This window comes from Phoenix dactylifera, chromosome 14 (genome assembly GCF_009389715.1).
Source record: "Phoenix dactylifera cultivar Barhee BC4 chromosome 14, palm_55x_up_171113_PBpolish2nd_filt_p, whole genome shotgun sequence".
Lineage (NCBI taxonomy): Eukaryota > Viridiplantae > Streptophyta > Magnoliopsida > Arecales > Arecaceae > Phoenix > Phoenix dactylifera.
The window spans coordinates 1,403,202-1,427,606 of record NC_052405.1 but is presented as its reverse complement, the minus strand read 5'-3'; the positions used below and the strand labels follow the sequence as shown (position 1 = coordinate 1,427,606).

The 24,405-nt window shown below is 37.3% G+C and overlaps 1 protein-coding gene across 2 annotated transcripts; it reads left to right on the top strand.

The window, feature by feature from the left end:
* The first annotated feature begins 1,295 nt into the window (after window positions 1-1,295).
* Window positions 1,296-24,405, top strand: LOC103701207 (exocyst complex component SEC5A-like). 2 transcript variants are annotated; one of them, XM_026802272.2, is made up of 22 exons: window positions 1,296-1,845; window positions 3,331-3,479; window positions 4,312-4,409; window positions 6,084-6,278; window positions 6,396-6,523; window positions 6,637-6,795; window positions 10,257-10,361; window positions 10,805-10,879; window positions 10,997-11,134; window positions 11,510-11,692; window positions 13,070-13,225; window positions 13,600-13,726; window positions 13,814-14,024; window positions 15,906-16,021; window positions 16,119-16,356; window positions 17,806-17,835; window positions 18,654-18,747; window positions 20,719-20,796; window positions 20,923-20,979; window positions 22,017-22,166; window positions 22,512-22,727; window positions 23,940-24,405. In XM_026802272.2, the coding sequence occupies exons 1-22, from the start codon at window positions 1,438-1,440 to the stop codon at window positions 24,153-24,155; spliced, it is 3,327 nt and encodes a 1,108-aa protein (XP_026658073.2). In that variant the 5' UTR covers window positions 1,296-1,437; the 3' UTR covers window positions 24,156-24,405. The 2 variants fall into 2 exon arrangements, with proteins under 2 accessions (XP_026658073.2, XP_008781410.1); XM_008783188.4 differs by lacking the exon at window positions 17,806-17,835 and having other exon boundaries at window positions 1,301-1,845.

Here is a 24,405-nt window from a genome sequence, read left to right as displayed (position 1 = left end):
CGTCATCGTAATTGGGAATCGCTGTTGTAAAGAAAATAACGGCCGGTATTTGTACGAATCACGAACGTATACACTTGGAATTACAAGTTATTTGTACCAAAAAATAATACAAATTATCAATTAAAAAATAATTGAATTTTGTTTTAAAATATTAATTTATTGCCCATTTTGCCGGAAAATCAACCGATCCATCAACAATTTTGCGAGAAGCAAAAGATTTTCTGGATGCCATACCCAAACAAATGATGTTAAAAATGTTTTAATTGTAAAAAAAATTAATTTATGATGTGGTGATACGTAATATCATTCTCTAAAATTATGTTAATAAAAAGGAACGATATAATTAGGATAGATCAGTTTATAAATTTTATTATCCAGCTAAAAGTTTTTAAAAGTCTATTTGGATAATTTTGTTGGATTCTTAGGGTTTGTAACAAATTTTATAGAATTAATCTATGAGATATGTTTTTTTTTGTTTTTGTTTTTTTTTGGGCTAAAGTGACATATGGCTATTAATGAAATCTCTCTCAACCTATTTATGTAAGGAGAAAAAAATTTGCTGAGTTTTTTTTATAAGATATGATACATCTCGTTTGAAAGATTTTTTTTTTAAGATTTTCCGAGGCCACATATCTATAGAATGGTAAACAGTGCAGCTGACTAGGTGGCTTCATTCGTAGTCCATTATATTGAAAGATTCATTTGAACGGGCACCGAGGTGTTCTAGTGTTATTTGTTTTAATTCTGTTGGATTCTATCCATGCACATGGTAGTCGATGTAAAAAAAAAAAAAATTCCGGTGAATCCCGTGGATATAAATCTGCTCCGGTTTGTATTTTTTTTTTCCTCTTTTGGATTGTACAGAGTTATTCATATCAGCCCTAAATCTTTTAAAAAATCGTTAGGATACACCAAGTTATGCACGCACGTCGCTATCGCCCTTCACCACTGCCTACATGCCCGGCGTCATTCCATCCACCAAAAAGCCCCAATACAAAATTCATACGTCAGCGCAATATCCACCGCTCCTTTTTATTTCTTTCATCCAATCCTCACCGTCGATGATCCGACTAAGAACGCGTCAGAAAAGTCGGAAAACAGCGGTGCGCTTCCATGCGACCTGTTAGAATAAAACATCAATATCACCACCACCCGTAATTATAAGACATCAGCCACCGCCCTTTTCTAACATGGTGGATGAGACCGGCAACCGGTCAGGTGACGGCACTCAACCTAGGAACCCGATTTGGTTCGACGGTTAGGCGAAGCAAAGTGGTATAAAACAAGGCGAATGCTCCGATCTCGGTCTCTCGCATCCTCTGTTCTTGAAATCCACCGCCAGATCTGGACGCAAAGGAAACAAGAAGGCAGAAGGCGAAGCTGAGAGTAAGCAGAGAGAGAGAGAGAGACGCGAGAGCCGGAAGAATCGTAGAAGCGATGTCGAGCGATGGCGACATCGACGAGGACGAGCTCCTTCAGATCGCTCTGAAGGAGCAGGCAGAGCGCGATTTGAGCTACCAGAAGCCGTCCAAGGCCTCGAAGCCCGTCATCAACCTCGTCCAGCCCCCGCCGTTGCCACACTTCATGGAGAAGGGCCAGGGGAAAGCTAACCCTAATGCCAGAGGGGGCACCGCTGCCGGCAAGGGGCAACGCCGGTCGATCAGGGGCCGCGCGGACGACGACGACGACTCCGAGGTCGAGCTGCTCAGTATCTCCTCCGGAGATGAGGATACCTCCAGGGATCGCGCCCCCCCGCAGCGGAATCGGGAGCGGAGGGCGTCGAGGGACGATGGGGATTGGGAGGGGGACGAGCCGCGGAGCTGGAAGAAGGTCGATGAGGCAGAGGTATTCTCGCATCCGTTCTTGATTTATTGATCCTTTTGAATTCAAAATGGATTCGCTATTATTGAATTTGAGATGGAGTCGTTAGTATTTCTTGGTAATTTATGCTCCTGTTCTAATCGATTAACTCTTGAATTTAAGAAAGAGTCGCTGGCAGCTCTTAGTATTGCATGCTACCATTTTTTATTTACAGTTTCTTGATTTTTAGATCTGTTTTTTAAGTATTTCTTCGTAATACATTCTCTTGCTTTTTATTGATTCCTTCGTAAATCTCAGATAGACTTGGTTCACACAGTTTGTGCTGATGAATTGGAGTCACGCATGGCATCAATATTCAGATTATTTCTTGGTCTGCCTGTGCTGAAAAGATTCGTGCATTAGAATTTGATTTGAATTTGATTTGAATTATATTCAAAAGAGTTATATATACTATTTTTGGAATCCCTGTACAAGATATGGTTGTTTATATTAAAGCTGTATTCAATCTAGAGTGTTTGTAATGGATTATGTTAAAAAATTTGCGATTCTGTTGCTTTCCAGGAGAAGCATAAGCAATCTATCGTTAACTTCATTATTTTTTCTTCAATTATAACATTCTTGGTGATAGTTATTGCATTTATTCCTTATTTTTCTTCACCATGTCATAGTTTTTCTCGCCATTATCAATCCTAATCCCATTCCTTCAATAGCCTGAGAAATGCAGAGGGTCGTAGTGTCTTGATAGAAAGTGGATAAGCTGGCTGACGTGATTTGGAAATAAAGGGATCAACTAGCTGATTTCATCCAGAAAATGGACAGGGCAGATGGCATTTTTTTAAGGAAAGAGAGCTGACTTATGCGTAGTTAGATGGTAGTGAGTGCAACACGTGTTTTCCATGTTATACACACATGTCAGGGCTGCTTTCATAACAATTCAATAGCATCTTAATGGATTTTGACTTATTAACAGTGATCATGATTTTGGTATGTTCTCCCAGTTAAAATTAGGTTAAGAGTTAATTTTTGTTGTAATTAGCTGGGTTAAAACTGCTGCTTCTTCCAAGAAATTGCTGACCTGCTTTCATTGAAAGAATATCACCAAATTTTTAAACTGTTTTCTTTTTATAGGTAATGTAAACAACGATCAAGTTCACTGGTATGCTACTAGTATTTACTGCTCGTAAGCTATACCTAAGAATTTGGGTTGGTGTAGTGTATTGGTAAATGCTGATATTTTAAACCTCATAAGGCTTTGATGCTTACTCATTAAGGACAACCAATGGTTGTTATTGCTAATTCCTCTTTGGCCTTTCAGTACCTTGACACTGTCAAGTTCTTCACTGTTCTTTATGTAATCTTGTGCATCATTTATGATCCATTCTGAGTAGTCAGTATCATCTATGCAACACTAGCAGCTTTGCAATATAACTGCTCGTTTCTGCTCAAGCATATATTTCTTACTGATAAGGTGAAAGATGAATGATTTATTTTTTTTTTTTTATTTTTCAGCTTGCTCGTAGAGTCCGGGAAATGCGCGAGGCAAGGGCAGCACCTGCCCAAAGCTTAGAGCCAAAAGCGACAGCACTAGGTCAAAAGGCGCTTACCAACTTACAGTCCTTACCTCGAGGAGTGGAAGTTTTAGATCCACTGGGACTAGGGTAACATTTCACGTATATTGATTGTGATTGCTAATCATTTTGTTTATTTTTTATTAAAAAATCGGTATCTACTTCATGCTTTCTCAGGCTCATCTTCTCAATCTTGAATTACTTTTCCCCCTTAGTTGTGGAATCCAAGTGCTTTTGGATGCAATTCAATTTAAAATGTTTCTCTTGTTAGAATTTAATTGTGGTGTTCCAATTTATATATCCGTCCAGCTTTATCTTGTTCTAGATTGCCTGTTTGACACGTTAGTAAATCAGCGACAGTGTGAAAAGTTTCTTTGGGCTGTTAAAATTTGATGCCATACAGTTTTAGGTATTTTTTCTATGATTATATTCAAAGTGGATATTCACATAGACATGGGTTTATGCATGTGTACATATGTATGCATTTATGTATATGTACCATGGAAAGCTCAATGGATTTTTGCAAGCGAGGATTTCTTTCTCCCTTTCTTTCTTTTCAGGCAATCTTTGATAATTGACGTGGACTATTTTGGAATTTTAACTAAAATTCATGAAAGTTAGTCTACCCATAGTATCACATGCTACCCTTTCTAGCAAGGTTTGCCGTCTTGGTATCGGACCCTGTATCAGTGCATACAGGATGCCACACTAGCAATGTGTCGGTACGGTACTGTACGGTATAGAATCTTTTCAGCATACTAAGTGTCAGTACGCCACCCGTACTGAGTACCGATATCAAACCAGTATGGTACGATATGCTCTGTACCGTCCGATTTGCGTTGGTATGACGAACCATGCTTTCTAGTTTGTTGTTCTCTCTCTCTTTTTTTTGCATTAATAAGTTTCTCTTGTGAACTGGCAGGGTAATAGATAATAAATCTTTGAGGCTAATTACTGCAGCTTCAATAAGCTCACCGGTTTCTCGAGAGAGATCTGATCCATTGGATCCCAGTACTCGAGGTATGCTACTTCTGTTTCTAGTTGACTTTTATGACAAGTGATGGAATCCCATAATTTTTGTGGTCTAATTGTTGCTAGTCCTTTTGATACTTTACGTAGCCTTCAATAGTAATGCACATTGCTGAACTTATGCTTTTAGTGATCCCAGTGAATTCACATGCAAGTTTCCAGGTAATAGTACTTATAGTGGTTTTTGATGCAAAATCATGGAGCTCTATAAACTGGATTTTTGAATAAGCTCATTGCTTTAGTGGATTGCTTCTGTTGCATTTCACTCCAGAAGGTTTTTAGTGCTTTTAGAGGTCAAACACCTATTAATAAGTTATCTGGCATTTCCTTATAACCTTTGATATTTAGCTATAAGAGGGATGGTCTTAGTTTGTCTGTGATAGTTTTGTCCATATTTGGGTCATAGGTTGTTCCATGTGCTTTTAGAGTCAGAGGAGTTGCTAGGTGTTTGCATATTCTCAGCGAGAGCCATTAGCAGTGTTTTATGACCATTATCTACTAGTGAATCTCAATCTATTGAGACATGGCAATTAAGGCTTTTAGGTTCTTGGTTGGCAGTCAAATACCTTAAGGATTAAGATCCATAACTTTGCATTTTAAGAGATGATTGTCAACTCTTGACAAAATAAGCAGAGGAAGATCAGGTATGCCTTGGAGAATAGTGAATTTGGTGGATATTATGAAGCATTTACTTCAGGCTCTTGTTTAGGAATATTAATGATTAGCAGGTATTTTATCAAGTCTATGAGAAAGATCGATCAACTTCAGACCTTGGATTTTTGAACTTTGGTTTGAAAATGAAAATTTATAGCTGCAGGGTTCCAAAATAATGGGAGAAATATTACATGTTTATGGTAGAAACCACCTGAGTTGATGAATGGGCAAAATTTAGCAGAATGTTGAGTAGAATGTATAAAAACTGTAATGAAGTCATCAGAAATTTGCATGTGGACTTGCCATGTACATTCACCCCCATTTTCTAAGAAATATACACCCAAATCCTTGCATTTCTATGTAGCAAGTCTGTAGAGTGAAACCATAGAGGATTGCATAACTCAAGGAGGGTAGTACATTCATAAACCCCCAAAAGAAGTGTCGAAAGTTGTGCTAAAAGTGGATGTGAAAGTTCTAGTGCTAAAAGTGCATATCACATGAGGCATGGAGAAAATTTGCAACAATAACAAGGGGTTTATTTGGGATTCGAATGAGTTTTACCCATTATATCATGGAAGCCAAGCTCTCTTTCACCTTCTATGGTTCATGGCAATGACAGACTACTGAAAATCAATTTTGGGTTTGTTCTCCGGGTTGTAACTTCTAACATGAACTGGATTCTTTCATTACTTCTAGTTTTCCTTTAGATTTGTTTCTCCAAGGACATGCTTATTCTTGGTTGGAGATTCTGTATGATTGGTGGGTACATCATAGACCCTTTATTTCATTTCTAAATTGTTTGAAATTAGTTCATGTTAAGGTCAGAGCGGCAATATTGGCCTGATTGCAAGCTAGAGTTAATGATAATGTTTTCTATATCCGCTAGAGTTAGCAGGGAGATAGTCCTTGAAGTTCAAAATATTCGTGGTAGAATTTCATGCTTTTATTATTACATCGATTTCATTTTCACCGCTGTTGATTATTTAACATAGTTTCTGTCAATTTTTGCAGAAAAAGTAATGTATTCTTCATCAAATTTTGATCCCAAGGTTTTTCTTGCACGGGTTCATCAAGAGACAAGTGCTGCTGATTTAGAATCTGGTGCCCTTACTTTAAAAACTGACCTTAAAGGAAGGACGCAGCAGAAAAAGCAGTTAGTGAAAGAGAATTTTGATTGCTTTGTCTCTTGCAAAACCACAATTGATGGTATTTAGTCATTAATGTCAATGTATAATTCTGCTGTTTACATATGGTAATTTGTGGGTTTTGTTTTAATAGGTTTGCTTCCTGCCACTGTAAGAAGTTACTGATGTTTTTTTGCAGATATCCAGTTGAAACTGGCGCAGATAGAGGAAGATCCGGAAGGTGCAGGTACTGCTCACTTGCATCAAATCACTCAAAATATCGGTGCAGTAGCAAATCATGCATTTGAGCCTCTAATTGAGAGGCAGGTAGAAAGCTGAATCCTTAGTTTTAGAAGTCTGATCTGTGAAGCTTGCAGTTAATTAATGGTTCCATGAATTTAATGAACTTGGATTTCTCATTTGTCTCGACAATGATTTAGGTGCAAGCTGAAAAAATCAGATCAGTTCAAGGAATGCTTCAGAGGTTCCGCACGCTGTTCAATCTGCCAAGTGCAATTCGTGGGAGCATTAGTAAAGGCGAATATGATTTAGCCGTTAGAGAGTACAGGAAAGCAAAGTCAATTGTGCTTCCTTCTCATGTATGTTAACCTTGCCAACTTAATGATTTTTATGTCCTGGACAGTAAAGTTGCTCTGTTTTTATATCGGTTATGCTTAGCTTCATCATTGGGTGTAAGTTCTAGATAAATCCTGTAGATTGGTGGTACTTTGTGGTTTGAATCATTCTTGATGACGAGACATATAAACTGTAGTATGATTTATTTTAGTCAGGACTAGAGAAAAGATGAATATGGAAGAATCGATCCAGAGGAAGTCCTATTCTAGAGTATGAGATTCTGTCCAATGCAAAGAGAAAAAAACTGGCTGCTCCAAAAATGGTAAAGAAGAAGAAAAGATGTTTCAGGGTGTGTTTTTTTTTTTTTTTGGGAGGGGGTGGGGGTGGGGCTGAGGTTCTTTCTGAACCATCATGGCAGGCCAAAGTGGTCCTTATCCTTTTCAGGTTTGGAATAGAAATTATCAAACTACATCTGTGATAGTGCTCTTGGGGCTCATTACTTGGCAGAGGAAATTAATAAAAAAACTCTTAGGTCTCTTAGAGACTAAGCTAAAGGCTCTGTAGGAATTAAATGCCCTCTTGCCCTTTGCTTTTTTCCGCTCTTAGTTTTTTGTCACTGCTCTTGCTTCATTTTTTTGAATTTTCTTCTCTCTTATCTTGGCCAGACTTCATTCCTCCCATTTATTTTCACATAACCTTTCGATTACCTTCATGCTTTTCCATAAGAGGGAGGAGCCACAGTATTGTAACCAAAACTTCTAACACACACAGCCCTTTATTTTCTGAATGTTACTGCAAATAGAAGAAAGGAATTCAGGAAGAAAAATAAATAGCAAATTAAATAATAAATCTAGGCTCCATGTAAATATAGTGATGCCATTTCAGTAATATATCAAAGTGGTGGAGGTACTCATAATTTTCTTTTTAAAAAACCATGGAGATCCTAAAGTTGCGTTGGATATCTTTTTGTCATTGCATCTTATGCCTTTTTCTTTTCAAGGGTCAATCTAATCTTCTAGAATAGCGTCAAAATGCTATTTTTCCTTAGCTGGTTTTGCTTTTTGAGGAATCCTCTATTTACATGTTTGCCTTGAACAAGCATCAATAACTATGTTAAGTTCTCTTTGGTTGGATTACTAGGCATGTTATGAACAAGGGATTCTGGTGAATGTTAAAGCAAGGTATGGGGATGTCAGTGAGAATTTGGTGGAATTTTGTGGTAGTTTGAAACTTTATTAACTATGAATTAAATCCTCACTCCTAAGCCCTGGAAGAAATCATGTCAAAGGGAATTGGTAAGGTTACCATCTGTAAATGTTACTAGAATTCCCTTTTCAGCTATGGTTTGGTTTAAACATGAGACCCTGTATTTCTGGTAATGTGGATTCTATCTTGAATCATATCTCCGTTCTATTGTGGGAATAATAAACTCCTAAGATTTGTGTAGAGCAGAAGCTCAAGTTGAAAGACTACATTTATCGGCACAAAGATAGTTCAAGAGGAATTCCTATATGTCAACTAGAGTTGATCATGGGCCTTCTGGCTCGCCCAGCCCGCCCAGCCCGGCCCGAAATTTTTCGGGCTTGCATATTAAAAAAAAAGCCCATGGGTCTGGCCTGGGCAGGAAAAGCGGCCCGACCAAAAAACCGGGTTGGGCCCGGGAACTTTTAAAAATGGCCCGGCCCGGCCCGGCCCGACCCGTGTTTTATATATAAAACAAAATAAAGGTAGGAAAATAGATCCAGTTTTAGAGAGCCCATTAAGCTGTTGGGTCATTCTGGCCCATTTCCAGATTCCAAACAAAGAAAAAATCGGGCTTGTTGGGTCGGGCCTGGGACCAGATTTATAAAGTCGGGTCAGGCCTGGACAAAAATTTAAGCCCGACAGTCGGGCCGGGCCGGGCCTGGGCATAGCTATCGGGCCTAATTTCTGCTGTAGAGCCCGGCCCGGCCTGAGCCCGGCCCGGCCTGGGTTTTGATCAGCTCTAATGTCAACATCACTTTGCACTTTTAGAACCTTAACTTAAGTCCCAACCCTTAAAGTCCACAAGCTTATTTAACACCATTTTACTTTTCGCAACTTCCAATGCTCTTTATCCTGGTGCAAAATTTAAAAGATTTGGCCTTGAGATAATGGAAATCTTTTTTTTTTTTTTTTTTAGGAAAGATGATGGAAATCTTGTATTTACCTAATTACCACAAGCAAACTTTGCAGGTCGGTAAGAACCTAAAATTCCTGAATTTGAGTGTCTGAGATCAGCTTGAAACTTAAAAGTTGGAAATAAGTAGGATATTTGGTTTAGTGAGACATTTGAATTGAAATGCTCCATGAAATGTAAAGTTTAATAAATCCTATCATGAGAAAATGTTGGATATCATGCATCCTTTTTTTTCCGATGAACCATTTCTATTTTAGATGTTCAAAGATTTCAAGCTTCAGCACATGGTTCAACATATATTTTTAGAACTAGAGAGCTTCATTTAACACCTTGATGCTTGAAAATGGAATGGTTTGCAGACTGATGATCTGATAAAACCCGATCTAGATTATTTTTTTTTTGATATTTGTCCTGATCATGATTCGGCATATTGGTGCATACCGCCTCGTAACCGTATCATACCAGTACCAAATCAAGACTCAGTATTGGAAGTGTACGGAGCCTCGCTACGTCGTTCCATCCTTCTTATCGAGTGTACCAACTACCAACAACACTGTACCGATGTGGTACCGGTATAGGGTGCGGTATTGAGATGCAAACCTTGGTTGTCATAATTGTTAGGAATCCACCTTTTCTATGCTTTCAAATTTGCTGTTGTCTTCTTTTTTTTTGTAATTTTATCTCCCTTGCTTGTCCTCTCACACAAGGCAAAACCACATGAACTCCCACTGAGCTCTTAACAGAGCATGGCCTGATATTTCTCCACTTTCAACAACAGTTCATTCTAGTTGGCTATTTTGGCATCTTCTTTGCAATCTTTGTAATCATATTTTGCTCGATAACTAGAGCACTTGAGGACTACATGTCATCTAGCTGCTAAATTCTTAGGAAATCATGTTTTTTCTATATTCTAGACAGGAATTCCCTCACAATACATTCTAAAAAGTACCATGTTTATACCTCCAAAGTGAAGCTTTGGCATTTGGGATATCTTTGTGCACCTGCTTGCCCTATCCGCCCACCCACATGCTTGCACGACACATCCATATCCGCACTAAACTTCTCCTCCTCCTCCTCCTCCAGAGAGAAGCTTCGGCATATGTCTGTTTCCCGCTATTCATCTGTTGCATTGTCGAAATTCTGAAAATAGAGCAAGGTTTCTGTGTCATGCTGTAAAATCAAGGTATTATACATATGTATCATATGTTTCTTTGATGTTCTTGGAGAAGAATACTTTACATCTTGCTCGAAGCAAGATTAGCAGTTGTCCTTTTTTTTGTTACTATTAGCCAATCATTCATTGTCGTATAAATTTTTTGCTTACAGGTGGGAATACTAAAACGTGTACTCGAGGAGGTGGAAAAAGTGATGCAGGAGTTCAGGGTTATGCTTTATAAATCAATGGAAGATCCACACCTTGACCTAGCTGATGTAAGTTTGCTCCTATGCCAGATTCGCTTTTGCAGAACATAAACGAGCTAACGTAATGGTACCTTATGCCTTACAAGTTACCATGCTGGCTTGGCTTGAGCCTTTGCATTGGGCAAGTCACCTAAGTTATACACAGATTAGTTAATAAAAAAGGAAAAAATATTTTCATATATTATAAGAATCGGAAAATGTTTAAAGGAGGAAATTGATGGGACAAATGGCCTTCTATTTCTCCTGGCCTAGGATTTCCTTGTTCATGACCTTTCTTATTGTAATTTTTTTTTGACAATTTGTTTAATACCTCTATATGAATTAATGCCAAAATTTTTGATTGCTTGCCTTTCAACTACTTTCGTACGTCTGGTAGGTATCACATGTTCCTTGCACATATTTTTCAAGGGCCCCACGTCTTACATTTAACTAGCGTTCCATGATTCTTCTAGCTTGAGAACATTGCCAGGCTGTTGCTGGAGTTGGAGCCTGATTCAGATCCCTTGTGGCATTATCTTAATATTCAGGTACTTTCTAATAGTTCTTTAGAAATTACTTGTACATAAAAAAATTCATGCTGTTTCATCTTCTTGTTAGTTGACATTTACTTAGCTAAGTGTTTTTAATTTCATTTTTTTTGTCAGAATCGCAGGATTCGAGGTTTGCTTGAAAAGTGCACTTTAGATCATGAGGCACGGATGGAAATTTTGCATAATGAGATCCGGGAAAAGGTGCAATCTGATGCAAGATGGAGGCAACTCCAACATGACTCAAATAAATCAGTAAGTGCTTTATTGTTAATATGCTCTGCTAATGCATTTGACACTACCTATCAATTTATTATCTGCTGCTTATTTCCATTAGGATTTCCTAAGAATCAATGAATCAGATGGTAAACATCAAGATGGAAAAGAATGCCACATGGGAACTAAACAAAAAAGAATTATGTATACATGCACTATTATATGTACATTTGAGTTACATGGTTGAATTACAATTATTTCATGCATAAAATGTGCATTCACCTTTGCCATGCTCAAGACTTAATTTGTGTTAATTTCATCATGTATTATGTATTATTATTTTGTTCAATGTTAAATTATATGTTAATCTGATTACTGCTCTCCTGATTACTTGCTATATTCTGTTACATCCAGTTAGATGTTGGTTCGTCCATAGGTGACTCTCTTCCAGTTGATTCACATCCAGTAGATCTGGTGGGGGAAAAGGTGGATGCTTTAAGAGGAACATACATCCACAGGTTAACTGCTGTACTTATCCACCACATGCCGGCATTCTGGAGATTAGCTCTATCTGTGTTCAGTGGAAAGTTTGCGAAGGTACTACTTTGAATCACTCTCTAATCCACTTTTGGGTTTAATAAAATGAAACGCTCAATATTTTCGCCAACTGTATAATGAGTCCACTTGAGAAATTTACCAGGAAGCAAGATTTTGGGTCCTAGTGGGATGACGGGTGTCCCATCATCTTGAGTATTGGGACGGGACTGGGCAGGGGGCAGGACATCCACCATCCTAAGTGTCAGGATGCTGCATCTCCCATCCCGCAGAAAAAGAGGGACAGCCCATCCCACGGATTTGAATCCTTGCTGGAAAGTCTGCATCAGCTTGGCAACTGATCCATTATGCTTTTGCTTTCTTCAAGTTTGAAGCTTTCGCTAATTTTATTTGACATGCTGAACAAAAGAAATCTCATTGGGAAGCAGATGATTCAACATGCTGTTGTCATCTACATAGTGCTATTTTATGGTGTACCTACTTCAGGCTAGATTTTACATATCAAGGATCTTTGTCACAGAAGTTAGATTCTTCTGTAGAACCACAAAGTTCTGAACTTCCTTGCCAACAATGCTGACTAATATATGAAAAGAACTTTAGAGGAATCAAAACAAAGAGCTCATTGTCATTCATTTCTGCATTTGATATCATCAACTAACCTATCTATAGTACCTTGGTAACTACAGGCAACAATTTGACCTTCTTAATATGAGCATCACTGTTGCTCAGGTCTTTTTACTCATCTTTATGTGAATTGGATAGGGATGTTTCCTTTCATGTTCTACATATAAGCATTATCTTATAGAAAAATGAAATGTCAAAGTAAAATATGCAGGATATTTCAAATCTATCACATAAAATACCATTTTTTATTGAATGGTATGGTAAAGAGTACGATATGTTGATTAAAGAAAAGATCTAATCTTTGTTGATCTTTATCAGGTTTTGTAGGCATGATAGTAAAGTAGATGCTTTGGACCATCCATATGTACACAAGTTCCTCTGTATGTGACTATAAAATTTCGACCATTAGGTACACTAGCCCGGAGCATATGACTTTTAATGTATGCCAGCCAATGACATGGACAGACTGGTTTGGTTATGATGTTCATGTGTGACCTTGTTTGTTATAGTTAACAAAGGAAAAAACTTGCAGAATTAGGATAATGATAATAATTATGGGAGGTTTATAGGAATTCTGATGTCAGTTTCTTTACTATATTAATCTGTGAGTTTTTTTGGACATGGTTATTTGCAAGTTTTTTCTTCAATTGTCACCTGCAGAATTAATACAGTATGCATAGCATGAGGTTCATAGTGGTGGAGTGTGAAATGCTGTATACTGAGAATGCATGCTTTGATTTATGTCCAGAAATAATTTTGTTTACTCTTAGACATGCTTCTTTTCCTTTTTTCCAGGTTACTGCCGGCAATACACTTCTTGATTCTGAGACAAATGTTAAACCCGCCGCAAATAGGGGTGAGGATAAAGTTGGTGAGGTAAAATACTCGAGCCATTCTCTTGAAGAAGTCGCCACTATGGTTCATGGTACTATATCTGCATTTGAGGTCAAGGTATAATAACTTCTCATAATTTTCTTGTGAATTAGTTAACAAACCCTATGTTTGTTTTCAATTTGTTCCTTTTTTTTATTCTTTCTTATAAGTTGTTTGTTGTTAGTTCGAAAAACAAGCAAAAACTTAGTGATGCCATTACTTCTCAGATTGATTTCATTGCCCTAGATATCGTATATCACTTCTCAGATTGATTTCATAGCCCTAGACGTCATGCATTTATTTATCCTTCCAGCCATTCTAGAATGATTTGTAATATTTGGCTCACTGACAAGACTTCAATAGTAGTGTAATTGGAAGCTACAGCCTGTTTTTATTCCTGTAGCATTGTTGGTAGGTACAGTAATGTAGATAAGTTCCTGTTTTGATGACAGGTCCTCAATACATTTCGTGATTTTGAAGAATCAAACATTCTTCGCCCATTCATGAGTGATGCTATAAGGGAAATAGCTAAAACATGCCAGTCTCTTGAGGGGAAAGAGTCGGCTCCTTCAACTGCTGGTATTAAATATTCTTTTCTTAAAAGCTGTACGTTAGTCATAATGTAAGATGGGCTACAATCTTAGAGCATTTTCATCGTTCTACCAGTTAAAACATTGCGTGCCCTTCATATTGAAATCACGAAGATTTATGTACTAAGGCTCTGCTCATGGATGCGGGCAACAACCAAGGAGATGGCCAAAGATGAAATGTGGGTTCCTTTATCTACTCTGGAAAGAAATAAATCTCCATATGCAATTTCTTACTTGCCCTTGGCATTTCAAGCGATGACAATGTCAGCTATGGACCGTATTGATGTGTAAGTTGTTGCTTCTTTTTATGGATTTTGCAGATTGTGTATGAATTTTTTTTTTATCAATTTGTAATTTTATACATATGTTATCCTTCCCCTCATTTATATTCATGGGTCTCTTGCACTTTATTTCTGCAGAAACTTACACACAGTCTTCCTCCTAATTACCTGTTGTTGTAGATTTCTCTTAGCTTTTTAAAGTTGAAACCCATCGGCTAAACAGGTAGATTTCTCTTGGCTTTATTGAGGTAGAAGCCCATATGTACGATCTGCGAATGATAGTATTGGAGGTAGAATAGCGCATGCATCCAGAGAAGGAGGTGGAGTGAATGTAATGCTCCATAAGTTGGAGCTTATAAATGAATATACGCTTCAGATAGATCTCTCATGCAAGAGATATTTACTTTGTGCATACTTGGGATTGTATTTCATTATCTCTCTCCATCTATACCAAGGTCCGCCGTACCGATACTGGTCGGCGTACCGGTGGCCGGCCGGACCGGTACGGTACCGGTCCGGTCCGGTACGTACCGGCCGGTACGCGGTGGTTTCAAAAACCACAGCGCGCGGCGCTGTGGTTCTTAAAAAAAAAAACCGGTTCGCACCGGTACGAGGCCGGTACCGGCCGGTACGGGCCCGTACCGGCCGGTTCGGATAAAAAACCGGAAAATACCGGTTTTTTTGTTGTTCCGGTACCGGTCTAGGACCGGACCGGTACGTACCGGCCGGTACGGGCCGGTACGGCATTCCATGATCTATACTATTTGCTACTCTGGTATATGATTCTTCTTTTTTGTGAGTATTAGATCATGGGCTCTGGAGATTGTATAGAATCTAGAAATGGTTAATTCTTTATGCAAATTCTTGGATTTTTTTTTGTTTTTTTAGAAGCTATTGATGCATATCCAACTATTTTCAGAAGCCAGCGATCCTGTCTTTGTTTTACTATGTTCTGGGTTGAGTTTGAGTTTGGTTCACCCACTTCTATTGATCATTTTTTTTTGCAAGTACCTCCTTTATTATTTTGATTGGCGGTGCATTTACACGTGCACCATTGTGATTTACTTAATGTAGCATGGTTGGCACATATATCCTGCAGCTGGTTGCTTATAAACATCACCAGCGAGGCAGTAATGTTATGCTAGAAAAACCATAACTACAATATCATTGGGACATTCACCACAATAGTTCCTAACGTACATACTCTTACACATCTATTTGTTCGTGGCCTAACATACATACTCTGTTCCTAACTTCCATAATAAGCTGAAGGATGTGTTTTTCATTCTAAGGACAATTAATTTTTTGTACTACCTTGAGGTTGAAGTTCGTGACTTAATCTAATCTGTCTCAGTATCATTTCAAGTTAAAGAATTCTGTGTGCCATACTGACATATCATTGTCTTTTCTGCTTTTTTGGCTGCTGATATCATTCCATTGTTGTACTTGTTTTGGTTCCCTGTCTTCTTAGCAATGATGAGTTGTGGTGATAAATATGTGCAAATCGGTCATTCTTATCAAGATGTAAATTAAACATCAGGTATTAGTTTCATGGGTGAATGATTGTTTAGTTAAAAAATTATCTTCATGGATTTTTTTCCCACTTAGGTAATAATAGTGTTCATTGTAACTCTGAAAAGGATTTTCTTCTTTATTCTGTTCTGATACATTTGATGATTTCATTTAACATATCTAGTTATGTTTTGAAGATTTAACATATTTATTTTATTACTATTTTGATTATGAATCTGCCGTGCCACTTCTTGGGAAAGAAGACTTTTGAGCTATTCATCGAAACCAAGGGCAGAACAGCATTTCTTTTAATAATGTAAGTTACAGCATTTAGTGCCTCTAGATTGATGTTGTTTCTACTTTCTTCCTGTTCAGTTTGATTCAGTATCTAAGGAGTGAAGCAACTAAGTCGGATAGCATTTTAGAACAAGTTCTAGAAATTCAAGAATCAGTTAGACTTGCATTTCTCAACTGTTTCCTGGATTTTGCAGGTATGCTTAATATTGAATGCAATAGTTAAATAACTTGTTGTTTACATGAGTTAATTAATTATCACCATAAGTATCATTTTCTGTGCAAGTGACTCAGGTTATCTTGAACGAATTGGAGGTGAAATCTCACAGAGTAAATCAAACAAAGAAAACAATCACTTGCAAAATGGATATTTTGATGGTCTTGGCAGAGAGTCATTCTGTATTCATGTTGGTGGTGGTGGTGCTGATTCTCACAAAAAGCTATTAATAGTTCTGAGTAACATTGGTTATTGCAAAGATGAGCTTTCACATAGCTTGTACGACAAGTATAAGCACCTATGGCTGCAATATAGGTATGCTATTAATCTTAATCCCTTTCTCCTCATCATTTGAGATCCTTATGACTGTTTTTTTCCTCCCTAGAAATTTCTTATGAGAGTCTTTCCATAGCTTAAGTCTTAAGTTTGGGGTGGAAAGTAGCTTTGACCATGGTCATGAATGTTCTTGATCGTGAATCCAGAATTCAAACTCAGAGCATGCTAAATCTGGAGAACCTTTCTTACTAGGGAAAAGATGGCAAATATTTGCCCTATCCAGGGCCAAACACTCTGAAATAGAAGCGTCTTTAATTTCTCACAAAGGAATAAGCTGGTATATATTTCTTACTGCTGCTGTTAGAGTTTTTGTGAGTCACCTGATCTTTGCCCACGTCCAGTCTTCACCAGTGCACCTATATCCAGGATGCTTTGGAATCAAGATTTCAACTTACCTTTGCTTATCTGTCTGAATTTCATTAGTTTCAGCAGTTCAAAGTCAAATACAGGATTATTAACTTAACTCTCAAACTAGCTAAAGTGTTTATATGCTCAATGGTATGCTGAAAATTTTAACAAACCACTAAGTCCCCACTGTTTGAGGTCAAAGTCTCGAAGAAAGATGAAATCCCACATTTAGGTAGAAGAGGACTGGTTGCTAGAGGGTTTCTCATGATTACTCATAAAAATCATCTGCTTACAATGTTTTGAAGGATTTGCTGTGAGGGCATCAGGGTAAAAAGTTGCCGGTCTTCCCAAAGAGACTCTTTGCTGAAGAGAGAAAGTTGTAGTTTTTGCAGTATAATCTAGCTTCTGAATTATAAATTCTAATAGCTTGACCAGCACAGGAGGAAATATTCTTTTTGTGGACTCCAGTCAAACTCTATTTGCAATCCACTGTAAGTCCAAACCTCCAAACAAAGACACTTTAAAATCCTTTCCTAGGAAAAGATAACATGAAGACTAAATTACTGAACTAATCAAAATTACTTTTAGGTGACAATTCTAATGATTTTCAAACTTTCATAACCTTCTCTGTAGCTAAAGTAGGTCTCTTAGGTTGTGCTTTCAAGAATAAGAGAAAGTAGAATAAACATAGTTATTTCTTTTGGAGTAGTCCTTTATGTTTTTATTTTGCTTAATTTTCTTAATTCATGTTGGAATAACTTTAGAGCTGAGGATATCCTTTTCATGTAATACATGGGGAAAGAGTGATAGATGGTGTTGTTCAGAGAATAATGCTATCCTGACACTATGAGAATAGTTATTTCCAGGAATAAACAGATTTGACGGAATAAGTATTCCTCCTGTTTTAACAAGCATGCTTGGTACGAATAAGGTCTATTCTTAGTCCCAAGCCAAACACAGCTTAAATACCTATCCAATTTAAATATGACGTAGAAAACTACGAATAAAGATAGCTTTCAGTTATTCTAAAAGGTGCAATATACCAAAATGCCTACTAACTTCTAGATCCTTGTGTTGCAGAAACATCTGGATGTCTTCTAGCTCACCAAGGTCTGATATTTCTTACGTAGAAATCCTATTATGAGTGAGAATGAAACATTATATTTTCTCCTTTTCCTCAATTTTGATATGCTATCTTCCTTAATTTTTTCCCTCTTTATATTTTATTCTTCTCTTTTCTTCTCTATTTATTCCCCGTTCTCTTTTTCTTCTTTCCCCTGTCTTTTCTCTCTCATCTAGAACACTACAAACTCATTAAGGGTCTTGATGCCTTGTGGCCTAGAGCCTGCATGGTTGCCTTAACAAATTTGGGCATGAGAGAGGATTATAAAAGACTGTTTTCGCTGTCAATATGTCAAAGTGGCAGGGGGCAATAGACAAAATGGAATTAAAGAATAAGTTAACATATCATGATTTAATTATTTTTACTACTATAAATCAATTGTGATGGTTTGGTATGTATAATCAAAAAGTAAGGCAGGTGCAGTCAGGATAAGGGTTTGAATTGTGTCAGAGGATCAAGATTTATGTGTTTATGCCCACGCTTAGTCCATACACATAGAGGGAGAGACATTTAAGAGACAGTTGCACAATCCAATCCATTGAAACTTAAAATGAGTCAATATTACATCTATTTTGTAGTGCATGAAGTATAACTCAAAAAAAAAAGTAGTAATACTTTGTTTTAGATTTGGTTTGACATACAAATTTACCTCCTTATGTATTTTGGTCAACAATATCATTGGCCAGAACTTTGAATCTAATTAAGTTCAGTTAGATTATTCCTTTGTTAATGAATCTGTGGGTTATCATAGACTTATTCTTTTATATATGTTTTATAGCCATTCTGACAGTTTGTTGTTATTTAGGGATAAGGATGAGCTATATGCTGATACCCGAGACCTAGTAACATCATTTTCAGCACTGGAAGAGAAGATCCTTGAACAGTATACATTTGTGAAGGTGCAGTGCAATATCCATCCTCTTTTGGAGTGTTTTATTAGAATTGATTATTCTTTGCCTAATTTGTCACATACCTTGATGATGACATAAAGATGCAATCTTTTGTTCTGTTAAAAGAATTTTCTAAGGGCCTCCTTGGACATCAGAAGAACTCAGCAGTCTGATAAAGATCTTCTGATGGGGCCTTTCTCTTTCAAAAACATGACTGAAACTATGGCAGGAGTTCGGGGCTGCGACTTTTTCTAACCCTTGGTTTTTTTTTTGGATAACTAATCACTTCTATGAGGTGATTTATCTAATCCCTGGAAAACTGGGATTAGTTACTCCTCTGGCCTCCCAATCACCTTCCATTACCCCGTTGCTATCGTAATTTCAACGGTGATGCCCTGCTGGAAGATCTTATCCTATTGGTTGATAAGATCTTCTAGCATCCAAACAAGGCCTAAATTAATTAATGGTTTTACATGAATTGCACATTAGAATATTGTTTTCAAAATGCAATATCTTGAACGAGATATACTAGCTAATTGAAAAATCAAGCTTTAAATTCTTTTTGGTCATAGCAATTGACACTTTCTTCTGGTCCCCATTGCTAGAATATTCTATCTTGTTGTCCATTTTTGGGATGCAACAATTACATATGATGACAAAAATTTCCCTGAAGATCGTAATTAAGAACTTGTTGCATTTTTTCTTTTTTCACAAGAAGGCAATCAAAATCAATCAAGGCTCAAAACTTGCTTTTGATTTTAGTTCTGACCAAATCAAATGAATTTTGATTTCAATAGTCTTGATTCAATAGTATAAAAAAAAGTTTTTGAGAATTAGGAGAATTATCAAAAAATAAAGTAGAAGAAGTCAGGCATATGATAGATACATCCTTTTATAGCACATCATGCAGTTTTGGGAACTTTGGATTTATTGTTCGGTCGTTTGAAACTGAACTAATAATAAATTATCATTGTTTGATGGCAGTCTAACATATGATAATCTGAATGCTGACGACGTTCAAGTTCAGGATAAACTTTTATCTCTTGTTCCATGCTTCTAAGTATAATCAACATTGTAAAATCTGAGTTTAGTTTAGAGAAAATGCTCCCAAGATTTAGATAGATAAAAGGGTAAAATATTAGCATATATAGTTTTTTAAATGCACTTAGTTTTGGTTCCTTAAGCAGGAAACTAAGCTTTAGATCAGGTCTGTGTGAAACTGAAACATGTTGATTTTGGTTTTAGGATTTTGCAGTTTGGGAAAAACTAAACCATGAAATCAATAATTTAAATGGTTTTTGGGCCTATAAGACAACCATACTTCTAATACTTTTGTGACTATATTGGATTCTTTCTACAATTATTGATCTCGAAGCCCTGTTTTTTCCTTGTACATTTTGCTCTGAATACTATGAACTTGATTGAATATAAATTTTAAGTGAGGTGGCCATAAAATGGTTGCAACTTAAGCTGGGTTTGGCCTGGCTGGGCCCCATTTAAGCCCCTAGGTGCATAGTTGGCAGCCTGTGACAATTTTGTCTTAAAGGATCTGGTATGATTTTCAGAGTAAGAATCTAGAAATTTTCAATGTTGAGCAATTTCCTTGATGTAAGTTTAATGATCTGGAAATTTGTTTTATGGCTCTTCACTTCATGGATATGAGGATGAGGTTTCTTAATTTATAATGTATGCCTTAGTGTCTGTGGAAAGTAAAATATACAACTTCTCACTATTGCCTCCTTGTCTTCCGATGGCTTTCGTAGTTAGTGCAAAACTGTATGTAAACTCTCTCTCTCTCTATATATATATATGAGTATGTGTGTATATATATGTTTGTATGTAATATACACGTGTATGTGTGTGTAGGTATGTATATATGTTAATGAAATCCTTATTTATGTAGTCCAGGTAAATTGGAGGCTTATGTTGTTAGTTTTACAAAACTATGTCTAATTCAATGTTTTTCTGTGTATATATCAGTCAAATTTGATTAGAACTGCTGCTTTAAACTATCTGCTGGATTCTGGGGTTCAATGGGGAGCAGCACCTACCGTGAAGGTAAAAAAAAAAATGTGGAAAATATGATATCTAGTTTATTCATATCATTTGGCTTTTGATATGAACATCTGCTACAAAGGAAAGCTTATTTTCCTTCAGGTTTCTTATGAGTTGTTTCTCTTGCAGGGTATTCGAGATTCAACAGTCGAGTTACTACACATCCTTGTGTCTGTGCATGCAGAGGTGTTGTATAATGTGTCTATTATGCATTATATACTCTCCATGTGTTTTCATTATTTTATGCTTTTAATTAATAAAATAAAGGATAGAATTCTGGTGCTTAAAATGGGAAAAAATAAATGGATGTCTAGAATGCTGATTCTGTCAAATGCAGAGGTTTTACTCTGTTGTAGTGTATAACATTGCTGTGGGCCCAAACCTACATGTCTGCAGGATCATTGCTTCGTAGCCTGTCTTTTCTTGCAAGTGTTATTGGTGCTTATAGTCTCCATCTAAAGAGAGTATGTTTGGGAGGATTGAGTTTATTTTGCATAAAATCAATTAGGATGCATTCTAGAGACATCCTAATGTTTAACGCAATGATGACAAGGCTAAGAGAATTATAAATATGGAGTAGCTAGCAAGGCATTCGTTAAGAAGTCCTGTTTATTGCATTCTCTGCCCTAGGATCATCTTTTATTTCTGGGCCAGTAAATGTATCCGCTTTCACTTGTTGTTTTGCTTCCTATGCTGGTTTCCATCTGTTGGCAATCAATTGCTATTGGTTGAAGAACTTAAAAGATTGTGTAAATTTTTTTTAGTTTCTACTATGAATTTCTCATGGAACCTGGAGACTAGGTTTTGGGGTTATGAGATTTCTTAAAACAGTTTCATCCTAGTCATCTGCTGAATGAAAAACTCTGATGCCTTCTTGCATTTGTATGTATGTATTAGATGAAGACTGACTGCAAGGTCTTGCTTAAAATATACATGTAAAGTGGGGCAACTCTTTCAGAGTTTTGTTGGTGGTAGTATAATTTGTCTTAATGGACAAGGTCACTACTATTGAATAATAATACATGCATTTCAGTGGTTTCTGAACTCATCAAAGTATAACAGCCTGCTATCCTAAGATTGGTGTTTCTCTTTGTCCTACATAATCAGAGGCTTCCACTTGTATCAAAATCACAAAGGAATCTGGAGTTGTTAGTGAATTGGTGGCTGACTAGTCTAGTTTTCTGTCAGCTGGATGATTCTAATAATGATATTGCTTGTTGCAGGTATTTTCTGGTGTGAGGCCATTGTTGGAGAAGACATTGGGCATTTTGGTGGAGGGCCTAATTGACACATTTCTCAGCCTTTTCCATGAAAACAAAACTAAGGATCTGAAGTCATTGGATGCAAATGGCTTCTGTCAGCTTATGCTTGAGGTGAATGTACAAATATATGTTTTTCTTTGTTATTTTTTGCGTATTCGAGGGGTCATGGTTTGGTGCACTGGTAAAAGGCTTAGGTTGACAGACGCAATGCCGTAGGTTCGCGTTCGAGTCTTGGGGCAGCCACTTTGTGCAAAAAAGGCTAAAGGGTAGGGCTGTCCCCAGTTCGCCCCTCCTAGGACCCCGGATTGCCGGGACCATAAGTGGGTACTGTAGAATTGTTTGCTCATTAGGTGAACTGTATTAATATTTTATGCTTTTGGAGCTGTTACGGGTGAGTAGCGACATGAGTACTAAGGTGGTTTGGAACTCTTTTTAAATGATTGTCTCTACCTGCAGCTTGAATATTTTGAAACTGTCTTGAACACATATTTCTCGCCGGATGCAAGGGAAGCATTGAAGTCCTTACAAGGATTATTACTAGAAAAGGCTTGCGAGAGTGCAAATGAGTTTTCTGAGAATCCGGGGCACCACCGCCGACCAACTCGTGGAAGTGAAGATGCCATGGCAGATGATCGGCAACAAGGACCTGCGGTGCCCCCAGATGATTTAATTGTAAGATTATTCTTTACCCTTTTAATCAACTTAAAATTTTTTAAATGTCCTGTTGTTTTCGTGATACTATGATGCCTGATGTGGAATCCTGCTGATATATTCCTTTGGAAAAAATATGATTGTTGATTCTTTATATCCTTGTTTGAGGGCTAATTACAAGAAAATTATTATTCAAAAAATATAGGCAAGAAATTAATTGTAACTGTCTGTTAAAAGAAAAAAAGAAAATTCTTACTTTTCAAGATTACTCTGGGATTCCATCAAAATTTATCAACTATTTGCAACCATAAAGTATTTGAGGGGTTTCGTTATATGTATAGGTGCCCAAGTGAGCATCATTTTTTGCCTATGGTTCTTGAAAACATATTCATGCCTTACATGCCGGGGCCTGTCTCTATGTAGAGAATACGTAAGCCTTCGATGCTATTATATCTTTGGTAGTTAAATTTGAGCATAAAAATCATGAGGCCACATACGGCTGCTTTTCATAACATTGCTCATGAGATGGTTTTTTGAGGGGTGATCATCCTCATTTATATTTCATTATTGAAACAGTCTATACTGCTGTATTTTATATAATCTAAGGTTATGCAGTATTGGTATCAGCATCAAGTGAATCTGCTTAGGTAGGATTGGTAATAGATACAAAATTTTGTTATATTTGTGTGCTGGTTATTCTTCACAAGTAATATCCTTTTTTTTTGTGATTTGAATATGCTTAATCGTGCACATGAGCTGAGCCAAGTATCAGGCTGCTTGGGCTTGTCTTCGTATGTTAAATAGTTGTTCCAGCTCAGCTGGAGCTCGAGCCGAGCTTCACACGATCTGCTCATGCTTGGCTTGGCTAAGCTTCGAGCCAAGCTGAGCTTTTTCCATTGTTTGGCACAGAAAAGGCGTTCAGGCTTTATGAGTCAATTTTCTGAATGTGTTTGGGCTCGGTTCATTTCCTAGCTGAGCCGAGCTCAAACAAGCTTTTGGCGGGCCAAGCCCGAGCTGCTCATAAGCAGCTCGGATTCATTTGCAGTCCTAGATATGCTCATATACTAGAAATCATTTGAGCTTCTGTCTTGCTGCAACAGAACTCACAGTCCTGCACATCTATATGTAGGAGTTAGAATTTTTAAACATCATAATGCAGTGCTGCTTTATGGATGTTATGGTACTTTGGATTTTCTATTTATCTTGGTATAAATATTCCATAATGTTTTTCAGGCACTTGCGCAACAATATAGTACTGAACTTCTCGAAGGGGAACTAGAGAGGACTCGATTGAACATAGCATGCTTCATTGAATCTTTGCTTCAGCCAAGCTCTGCTGCAGGAGCCACAAAACCTGCTTATTCTTCCTTCCAAGGCCCCGCTGCTTCTCCAAAATACAGGAGGCAGCAAACAGTAAATTCTTCAGCAGTCTCTTGGAGACGCAGATGAGTTGATGGGAAGAAAAGTTGCTATCCGTTGTTCATTTGTCCTCTCATTTTTTGTCTTTTCAAGATAACTGATGGTTTTCTTATCCTGTATATTGGGTAAATTTTTGGGCAATTGTTTGGTTTTTTGTAGATTATTTCTCCTGAGTTGAGACGTGTTCTGGTGAGCCTTCCTGTGTATATTTGCAATGTATAATCATATTGATTTGAATGCGGAATATTCTTATGCAGAAAAAAAGTTGGAATCCGATGAA